The sequence below is a fragment of the Homarus americanus genome, unplaced genomic scaffold, assembly GCF_018991925.1.
Source record: "Homarus americanus isolate GMGI-L3 unplaced genomic scaffold, GMGI_Hamer_2.0 scaffold31869, whole genome shotgun sequence".
Classification (NCBI taxonomy): Eukaryota; Metazoa; Arthropoda; class Malacostraca; order Decapoda; family Nephropidae; genus Homarus; species Homarus americanus.
In genome coordinates this window covers 11,587-22,512 of record NW_024743180.1, presented here as the reverse complement: position 1 = coordinate 22,512, position 10,926 = coordinate 11,587, and the positions used below count along the sequence as shown (strand labels likewise).

Below are 10,926 nucleotides of genomic sequence, written 5' to 3'. Positions count from 1 at the left end.
TCAGTGTGCTTCCGGTTCAATTGCATTATGGCTGACATGACCGTCTAAACTAATATGATCGTCTGCAACTGACTTGACCATCTAGCTGAGCATGATAATCTATATGATAATCTAAAATACCAATGATGATGCACCGGTACGTCATAGCTGACATGACCGTCTACACTTATTGACGTGCATCTGCAAAGCTAACGATCGTCTGCACCATTATTCTTGACAAATCTACCATCCCAACATGATCGTCTCTTAAGCTGACATGATAAATCATACAGCTGACATGATAAAATCTGCCAAAAGCCAAGCATAGATTAATCTGCACCATTGACACTTTGTCCATCACCATTGACATGATCGTCTGCATAGCTTGACATGACCATCTCACATAGCTGACACCCATTGTCTACTGCAAAACAGCACTGTAATCTCAACAGCTGGCCTTGACCGTCTGCATAAAGCTTCAGCAGTACGTCTAGCTGTCTTGATAAATCATATGGATCGTCACAAAAGTGACATTAAATCTGCAAATTTGACGATAATCTGCAATGACGCGATATCTGCAAAAGCTGAAAATCATAAGCCAATACGGATCGTCTATAAAGCTGACGTAAATCTGCATGAAGCACTTGGATCATCTGCATGGCTGACATTAAATCTGCAAAACAACATGGATCGTCAAGCAAAAGCTGACGCGGTAAAATCATAGCAAAAGCTGACATGATCACAAAACAACTTGGTAAATCACATAAAGCTGACACTTGATAAGTCTGCCACTTCGACTTTGGAAATACGTCTGCATAGCTAGCGCAGTAATCTGCATAAAAGCTAGGCACCTAGCCTAACCTATTATCGACTAAGGGTATCGTGGATCCATTCAGCTCCTCGTGTCGGCAGGCACACACACACACACACACACACACACACACACACACACACACACACCGTTTCTGTCCTCACAAATTCTAATTTCGGAGGATCACAGGAAGAGGAGGATAGAGGAGGAGGAGGATGGGAGAGGAGGAGGGTAGAGGAGGTGAATTGAGAAGAGGAGAGAAGAAATATGTGGATGATAAAACAAAAAAGAAGATCGTGTGGAGAGAGAGGAAGGCGCAAGCAAACACCATCGCCGGAATTCCTCCAGCCTCAGTCAACACCTCTTAAGCCACCTCAGACGGATCCCTTGACTCTGAGACAGACAGACAGACGGACACAGACAGACATGGGAGTGTGGCTGGATTTGCTTTAGTCGACTATCCATATCTGGTTGTGTTTTAACTCTTGTGTGGTGGTGGATGAGTGGATGTATTCGCCTCTTGTCTACAGGTCACTGGTTTCGGTCAGGTGTGAAACAGGTACCTGACGTTACAGTTGAGAGTCTGGTGGTCGAGTACAGTGTGGGGCCATGCCTCCTTGTGTACTGAAGGCGTGGTGTACAGTGTTGTTGTTGTTTTGTGTTGTAATTGTTGTTTATTATTATTATTATTATTATTATTATTATTATTATTATTATTGTTTATTTGTTGTTGTTTATTTGTTATTATTATTATTATTATTATTATTATTATTATTATTATTATTATTATTATTTTTATTTGTTGTTGTTTTGTTGTTGTTGATATGCCACATCACAGGCGGGTTGGCGGTCATCACTAGGGTCGTGTAGTGAACAATAAAGGTTTTAATAGGGATTGCTGACAACCATTTTGCTCAGCGTGGACTTTATTACCGTTAGCAGATGGCGCTGCCGTTATGGCGACTGGGGGGGGTGATGTATCCTCTCGAGTCTTGGACTGGGTGTTTGGTGTGGGTTAAGTATGGGGGCGTGTGTGGGGCGTGGGTTAAGTATAGGGGGCGTGTCGTGGGATTGGGATAGTATGGGGGCGTGTCGTGGGCGTGGGTTAGATTATGGGGCGTGTCGTGGGGTGGTGGGTTGGTAGGGGCATGTGATGGGCGTGGGTTGAACATCGGAACGTGTAGTTGGGCGTGGGCGGGCGTGGATGGTTTGATTATCCTCATAGCCTTGCGTGCCAGCATGGTGTGGGCATGGGCGTGGGTGTTGGCTTATGGGCGTGCGTGCTGTAGGCGTGGGAAGAGAGATGAAGAGCATTATTACGCCCACCACGCAATCCCGCCTGGATTCTCTTAAGTGATTTTCGGGGCGTGTGGGGCATGGATGCGGTAGTGGGCGTGTAGGCGTGTCAGGTGTAGGTGTTGGCGTGTGGGTGTGTGGGCGTGTAAGTGTGTGGGCGTGCGGTTGTGTAGGCGTGGTGGGCGTGTGGGTATGTGTGTGCGTGTGGGCGTGTGGGTCTTAGACCTCTTGACCGTTGCGAATCAGCTTATTTGTCTCTCTCTCTCTCTCTCTTCGGGACATGCTGGCACAGGAGCTTAATAAGTGTGTGTGTGTGTGTGTGTGTGTGTGTGTGTGTGTGTGTGTGTGTCCTGAGTTTTAGAGCCTTGTCACGTGTGGTCGTTTTGTGTGTGGTTGTTTAATGGTGAGAGAGAGAGAGAGTGCCCATAGGAGAAAGTTATGGAAGGAAGATGGAGGGAAGGAGGGAGGGAGGAGAGAGAGGGAGGGAAGGAGAGGAGAGGATGGAGTGGGGGAAGGAAGGAGGGGGAGGGAAGGAAGGAGAGGGAGGAGGAAGCGGTAATGGGTGGTCTATGCTTCAGTGGGTGGCACTTTTGTGTTTTGTGTTTGTTTGTTTTTTGTTTTTTGGTTTTCTACCCTTGGCACTTTCTACCTTTGGCACTACCCTCTGGCATTGTTTTTCTGCCCTTGGCACTTTCTGACCCTTGGCACTGTACCCTTGTCACTGTCTGACCTTGTACTGTCTGCCCCTGGCACTGTCTAACCTGGTGAAAGAGAGCAGAAGGTGAAAAGTGATCAACAAAAGTGTTCTGAAGATAGTTAAAAAGTAGTCACACGTTCAAGCTCAACTGTTTTTCTCTCTTTTCATCAATTCACACAACAGGTTGGGTGGTTGGACAGGTAGTGTGTACTGCTTGGAATGGTCACTGCCTCTAGTTGGAAAGTAGTTTTCGAGAGATGGTTTGAAAGAAATGGAGTGTGTGTGTGGTGTGTGTGTGTGTGTGTGTGTGTGTGTGTGTGTGTGTGTGTGTGTGTGTGTGTGTGTGTGTGTTTGTGTGTGTGTGTGTGTGTGTGTGTGTGTGTGTGTTTACATTCTCTCTCCTTCCTCCTTCCATTCCATTTTCCTCCCTCTTCCTCCTCCTCCCTTTGCTTCCTTCCCTCTACGACTGGCACTGTCTGCTCCTCCCTAGTCTACTGGCATCATGGCACTCTTTCCTCCCTCCCATCTGAATTTCTCCCTCTCTCTCACACACACACACACACACACATTATCATGCAAGCATCTGAGTTTTCGACAGCTCGGGCAACAAACAACTCAGGCAACAAACAGCTCAGGCAACAACAGGCAGCTCAGGCAACAAGCAACTCGGGGCAACAAGCAGCTCAGGCAACAAACAGCTCAGGCAACAAACAGCTCAGGCGGCAAACAACTCGGGCAACAACAACTCAGGGGAAAAAGAAGCGGCTCAGGCAGCAAACAGCTCAGGCAACAAGCAGCTCAGGCAACAAACAGCTCGGGCAGCGAAGCTGCTAGGCAATAAAGCAGCTCAGGCAACAGGTAGCTCAGGCAATAAGCAGTCAGGCAATAACAGCTCGGGCAATAAACAGCTCAGGCAACAAACAGCTCAGAGCAATAAAGCAGCTCCAGGCGGCAAACAGCTCAGGCAACAAGCAGCTCAGGCAATAAACAGCTCAGGCGGCAAACAGCTCCAGGCAATAAGCAGCTCGGGGCAACAAACAGCTCTGGCAACAGACAGCTCAGGCAACAAACGCTCAGGGCAACAAGCAGCTCGGGCGATAAACTCGGGAAACAAAGCAGCTCAGGCAACAAACAGCTCAGGCAATAAACAGCTCCAGGCAACAAACGGCTCAGGCAACAAAACAGCTCGGGGCAACAAACAACTCAGGCAACAAACAGCTAAACAAGCAGCTCCGGGCAACAAACAGCTCGGGCAACAAACAGCTCAAGGCAATAAACAGCTCTGGGCAACAAGCAGCTCAGGCAACAAACAGCTCAGGCAACAAACTCAGCAACAAACGGCTCAGGCAATAAGCTCGGGCAACAAACAGCTCGGCAATAAAGCAGCTCAGGGCAATAAACAACTCCAGGCAACAAACAGCTCAGGCAACAAACAGCTCAGGCAATAAACAGCTCAGGCAACAAACAGCTCAGGCAACAAACAGCTCAGGGCAACAAACAGCTCAGGCAATAAACAACTCAGGCAACAAACAGCTCAGGCAACAAACAGCTCCAGGCAACAAACAGCTCTGGCAACAGAACACCAGCAATAAAACTGACCACGTGAGATAAAGATAGTGGCTCGTGGAGAGGAAGGAAGGAAGGAGGAGGAGGGAAGGAAGGAAGGAAGGAGGAGGAAGGAAGGAGGAAGGAAGGAAGGAGGAGAGCAGGGGAGAGGGAGGAGAGGAAGGAAGAGAGTAGGGAAGGGAAAGGAAGGAAGGAGGTAGGGAAGGAAGGAAGGAAGGAGGGCAGGAGGAGGAGGGGAGGAAGGAAGGGAGGAGGAAGGTAGGGAAGGAGGAGGGGAAGGGAAGGAGGGAGGGAAGGAAGGAGGAGGGAGGAAGGAGGGAAGGAAGGAAGGAGGAGAGCAGGGAGGGAGGAGGGAAGGAAGGGAGGGAGAGCAGGGAGGGAGGGGGAAGGGAAGGAGGTGGGAGGGAAGGAAGGAAGGGAAGGGAAGGGGAGGAGGGAGGGGAAGGGAAGGAAGGAAGGGAAGGAAGGAGGCAGGGAGGGGAGGGAAGGAAGGAGGGAGGGAAGGGAGTGGAGAAGGGGGGGAGCAGGGAGGGGGGGAGGGGAGGGAAGGAAAAGGAGGAGGAGGGGGAAGGAAGGAAGGAAGGAAGGAGGGAGGGAGGGAGGGGGAGGGTGAGGGAGTAGATAGATATATAATGAACTCTTGGGGTTATATATTCTCTATCTATCTGTCTGTCTGTCTGTTCTATCTATCCATCTGTCTGTCTATCTGTCTGTCTGTCTATCTGTCTGTCTGTCTGTCTGTCAGTGACCTTGTATACTTTAGTGTGATAGAGAGAGAGAGAGAGAGAGAGAGATATAGTGTTACACCGCTGCCACCAAGCCCAGGCAGGGTGTCTGCCACCACTCACACAACTGACTCTGGCCTCTGTGTTTCTAGAGTGTGTGTTGTCAGAGCTGCTGAGTGTTGACAACTTGTTTAGAGCATCTCTGACAACACTCTCATGCCTTCTGACAACACTAAGGCCTATAACAATCATTCTTGCAACAACACTCCCATTAAGTCAATGTTATTGGACAAGCAGCACCTGCCATATCATCAAACCACCACTACCACCACCGCCACACTACCACCACCACACTACCACCACCACATTACCACATCATCACCACCAGTAGTAGTAGTAATGTTATTAGTGAGTGGCAGAGATGTGGCGGGGGGTGTCAGGGGGTGGTGAGGTGTCAGGGGTGGTGGGGGTGACAGTGACATCCTGTAGGAGATAAGGTAATGTTAACACGTGAGGGGTGAGGAGAAAAGGGGGGGGGGGGGGAGGGTAGGGTGAGGAAATATCCATAGAGGTAAAGGAGGGGTTCAGCATTGTGCACCTGGGATTAATAACGTCACCATTATCCATATGACGTCACATTTACCTGGTGACGTCATCCTTGCCACGCTCATTAAGTGACGCAATCCTTTAGCGTTGTCAAATACCTTACTGATCACCTGGAGAGGGGGGGGGGTGCGTCGTCATTAGGTTTTGCTGTAATTAACTGCAGGTAATTAGATAGCGCCGTCAGAACCTGTCTGGCTGGGCGTGGGGAGATTGGGCGTCAGGGAGAGAGATGCATGCCTATATATATTTGCTATATTAATTGACGTCAGGAAGAATAAATAAAAATATTTCTGGCCTAATAACAGGTAAGATGTGTACAACACACAGCCTCCACCTGCCTTAGGTTAGGTTAGGTCACCTATTTTAACACCAGATGAACGCTGATAGTCCAAGACTCACCTGGGAGGTTCACGTTGGGTGTCTGACACCTAAACTTCTGCCGAAGGAGTGGTGCGTGGCTCTGCCAAGGTGGGAGAGCCACAGTGGCACCTAGCTACTGCCAGAAGGGGTGGTGAGACGTGGCACCTAAACTACTGCCGAAGGTGGGTAGAGCCCAGTACTAGTGGTAAATGGCAATAGTGTAGCTAGTTGGTCATATTACTGTGTGTCGTGGGTATGGAACCAAATGCAGGGTTCTCACATCTCAGTTAGTTGGCAGATTGAACTTGAGAACCTTGAACCTATGAAGATCTTTGAGGACCTTTGAGATCCCATCTTTGTGTCAAGTTTAGTTGAGCCAATTAGATGTGTTCTTGGACCCATAGTCTCTGAGAAATGGAATTATTTGGAACCTTGAGAGCCTTTCTTTGTGTGGCAAGTTAAGGTAACCAGGTGTGATTTCACCCCTTTCCTACAATTCTTTCTGTGCAGTGCTGACGTCACACCCGCCTAGCCTGACCTATTTTGGTGGGAGCTAGAATCCGCTGCACCAGCCAGCAGCAGCAGCAGCGGCGGCTCGTGGTTGACCTATTTTCCCGAGACCTATATCATGTGTGCAGCTGTAGCCGGCCGGTGGAAGGAGGATAATGGGGGGATGGGGAGAAGGGGTGTGATTGAGATGGGGGAGGGGGTGGATGGGGAGTGGGTGGGGAGGTAGTGGAGAACTGCATGACCTATTTCCAGGATGCGCTTAGTCACAGTAGCGTGCCGGGTGAGAGAGGAGGGTGACCTATTTTCCAGTTGCGATAACTAGCGCCGTGTGTGTTGGTCATGGGCAACACGAAGGAGGAGGAGAGCACAGGAAGAAGAAGAGGAGGAAGGAGGTGTTTACTGCTGGTCAGGAAAGTGGACCTCGGGCACAATGGTGGTAGTAGTTGTGGTAGCGTAGTATTGTTGGTAGGGATAGTAGTTGTTGGTAGTAGTAATAGTGGTTATTGAATGACACGAGTACCAATCTTAAATCACGCCGATGATGGTGACGATAGTGGTGATGGTGACGATAGTTGTTATACGATAGTTGATGGTGATGTTATGGTGACGATATGTTATGGTGACGATAGCCAATTAATCTTCAGTCTATCTTTCATCAAAATAGATCGTCAGTGGATACTAAAAGTATTGGCACTAAAGGGTGGCACTAAGATGGCACTAAGATTAAAGGAATTTAAAGGATGGCAAAGGGTGGCAGGATAAGGTGGCACTAAGGGATGGCACTAAGGGTGGCACTAAGGATGGCACTAAGGGTGGCACTAAGGATGGCACTAAGGGTGGCACTAAGAGGATGGCTCAGGGTGGCACTAAGGATGGCACCAGGGTGGCACTAAGGATGGCACTAAGGGTGGCACTAAGGATGGCACTAAGGGTGGCACTAAGGATGGCACTAAGGGTGGCACTAAGGGTGTGGCACTAAGGGTGGCATTAAGGATGACTAAGGGTGGACCAGGATGGCACTAAGGGTGGCACTAAGGATGGCACTAAGGATGGCACTAAGGGTGGCACTAAGGGTGGCACTAAGGATGGCACTAAGGGTGGCACTAAGGGGATGGCACTAAAGGGTGGCACTAGGATGGCACTAAGGGGTGGCACTAAGGATGGCACAAGGATGGCACTAAGGGTGGCACTAAGGATGGCACTAAGGGGTGGCATAAGGATGGCACTTGAGGTGGCACTAAGGGGCACTTTCAAGGGTGGGTGGCACTAAGGGTGGCACTAAGGATGGCACTAGGGTGGCACTAAGGATGGCACTAAAGGTGGCACTAAGGATGGCTAAAGTGCTTTCAAGATGGCACTAAGGTGGCACTAAGGATGGCACTAGGGTGGCACTAAGGATGGCACTAAGGATGGCACTAAGGGTGGGGTGGCACTAAGGGTGGCACTAAGGATGGCACTGGGTGGCACTAAAGGGGTGGCACTAAGGATGGCACTGGTGGCACCAGGATGGCTAAGGTTTTAAGGGTGGCACTAAGGGTGGCACTAAGGATGGCACTAAGGGTGGCACTAAGGATGGCCAGGATGGCACTAAGGGGTGGCACTAGGGGTGGCACTGGGATGGCATCAGGGTGGCACTAAGGATGTGGCACTAAGGATGGCACTAGGGGTGGCACTAAGGATGGCACTAAGGATGGCACTAAAGGTGGCACTAAGGATGGCACTAAGGGTGGCACTAAGGATGTGCAAGGTGGCACTAGGATGGCACTAGGGTGGCACTAAGGGTGCACTAAGGATGGCACTAAGGGTGGCACTAAGGATGGCACTAAGGGTGGCACTAAGGATGATGGCACTAAGGGTGGCACTAAGGGTGGCACTAAGGATGGCACTAAGGGTGGCACTAAGGATGGCACTAAGGTGGCACTAAGGATGGCACTAAGGGTGGCACTAAGGATGGCACTAAGGGTGGCACTAAGGATGGCACTAAGGGTGGCACTAGGATGGCACTAAGGATGGCACTAAGGTGGCACTAAGGGTGGCACTAAGGGTGGCACTTAAGGTGGCACTCTTCCAACACCTCCGACTGATACTACACTTGGAAAGGTTAAATTAGTGGCATAGTTATAGTGAGCAACACGAGGTGGCCCGCCCCGCCCGCCCGCCCGCCCGCCCTTATGTTGGTGTGTGGTTTAGGGGTGGGGTGATGTGATGGGACAGCAGATAAGCCACCACTCCCTACCAAATTTGAGCTGCTTACTACACACACACACACACACTCACACATCATCAATGCTTCTCTCAGTCAAGCCAGATGCCCAGCTGACTGGAAGACCTCTTATGTATCACCAGTGCCCAAGTCAAGCAGCCCACAATCGCAAATCAGCTACGACCTATGCAATCACCCCAATACCCAGCCTAATCTGTGAAAGTTTGTGTTTGACTGGGCTTATGCTGATATTGCAGGAGTCGTGAGCCCTCAGCAATTTGCAACATGAAAACTTCCTCCACCACTCACTGTCTTGTCAGCTTTCTCGATTACATATACCGCCATCTCGAGAGCAAACGTCTGTAGCTGTCGCCTTCATTGATTTCACTAAAGCGTTCGACCTAGTCGACCACAATATAATCATAAACAAAGCTATTGACCTCGGCTCGGAGAAATCTCATACCATACAGACTTCCTCAGTGACCGACGCCAAGCTGTATACGCTTCGAGGGGCTGTCTCCACCTTTCAGTCACTCACCTGGCGTCCCCAAAGGCACCAAGATGGGACCACTCTGCTTCCTTATGCTCATCAATGATGCCTAAGAAAACCCTGCTCGCTGAAATATGTCGACGACTCCACCATTGGGATCAGCGTCAACAATTCTGCTCCCAACTATACCGCCCTTCAGGGTTTATTGAACAGTCTCAAAACTGGGCCAGCAACCATATGCCATCAACCATACCAAGACAATGGTTATACATCAACCTCTCCTCCGACATTGTCACCTCCTTCCATTACCCTAGGTCCGAACACCTCCAGGTTGTAGATTCCACAGCTCCTCAGCGTCACCATAGACAACAAGCTAAATTGGAAACCACGTCAGTGAAGTTGTCAAATCCTCCAGTTCCGTCTCCACCTCCTCTCCGACTCAAGTCCCTCAGGTTCCCGCACTGAGCTCCTCAGTGTATACACAACATTCACTTCAAAGCTCACCTATGCCTCCCCCACCTGGTCTTCCTCCTAAATGCCACACAACGTAAACACCTGAAAGAGATGCAAAGAGGGCATGCAAGATTATTCTCTCCCTTCCTACTCCACATATCAAGAAGCGCTCAACACACTGACCCTTTCGACTCTCACTGACCATCACCAGCCTCATCTGCAAATTTGGTGAAGCTTCTACCATCCCCGACACCGAGCCCTACTACCACCTGAGATCCCTGTCAGAGTGCTGTTCGACACCACAACCGCATCCAGCCCATACGTTGCACGGACAGTCGCTATAAGAACAGCCCAGTCAACCATTGTAAAATTATCAATAACATGTAATAAATCAGTGTATTCACTCCCATAAACACTGCTCCCTACGCTGTCACTATGTTGAAATGAACTGTATTTTGAGCTGATCCCATCTAAGTTACTATATGTCTATTTGTCTTATGTCACTTGTATATTTGTAATTCGTAACCCATTCCCCAAATATGTAACTATATTTTCAGCCTTCTGGCTGTAAGCTCTTTCAATAAACTAATTATTATTATTATTATTATTACACACACACACACACACACACACACACACACACACACTGTATCTAATATATTGGTGTTCTAAATATTCCTCTTTTGTTTATTTACAGATGCGGTTGTCGTGGCGGTGGTGTAACGACCATTAGCCAATGACCGAGGTGTATGTGACGTATCCGTGACGTAATTAAAGTGACGTATCCGTGACGTAATCATGAAACATTGAAAAAAAAAAAGAGGGGGATTTGTGACCTCATAGATGACGTCTCAGTGAAAACGTTTGTTGATGTGTGTGACGTAACAATGACGCAGTGGTGATGGTGAGGTACAGGTGAGGGTGAGGTACAGGTGAGGGGTGAGGTACAGGTGAGGGGTGAGGTACAGGTGAGGTACTACAAGGAGGATCACTGGTCACCATCGCCTATTGGTGCTCACTCGAGGATAGTGATGAAGGAAATGATGGTGAGATGGTGATGGTGATGAAGATGACTCACACACGCTATAGTGCAGGTGGAGGAACATGTAGGTCTAGATAGATAGATTGATAGATAAATAGATACTTTCTGATAGATAAATAGATACTTTCTGATAGATTGATAGATAAATAGATACTTTCTGATAGATTGATAGATAAATAGATACTTTC

The 10,926-nt window shown here is 49.0% G+C and overlaps 1 protein-coding gene across 1 annotated transcript; it reads left to right on the top strand.

Moving 5' to 3' along the window:
• Positions 1 to 3,381: 3,381 nt before the first annotated feature.
• On the top strand, positions 3,382 to 4,231 carry LOC121877122 (uncharacterized protein DDB_G0283357-like; the record flags this gene model as incomplete). Its single annotated transcript, XM_042382748.1, has 1 exon — positions 3,382 to 4,231. A coding segment is annotated over one exon (850 nt), but the record flags the coding sequence as incomplete, so codon positions are not given.
• Between the last annotated feature and the right edge of the window lie 6,695 nt (positions 4,232 to 10,926).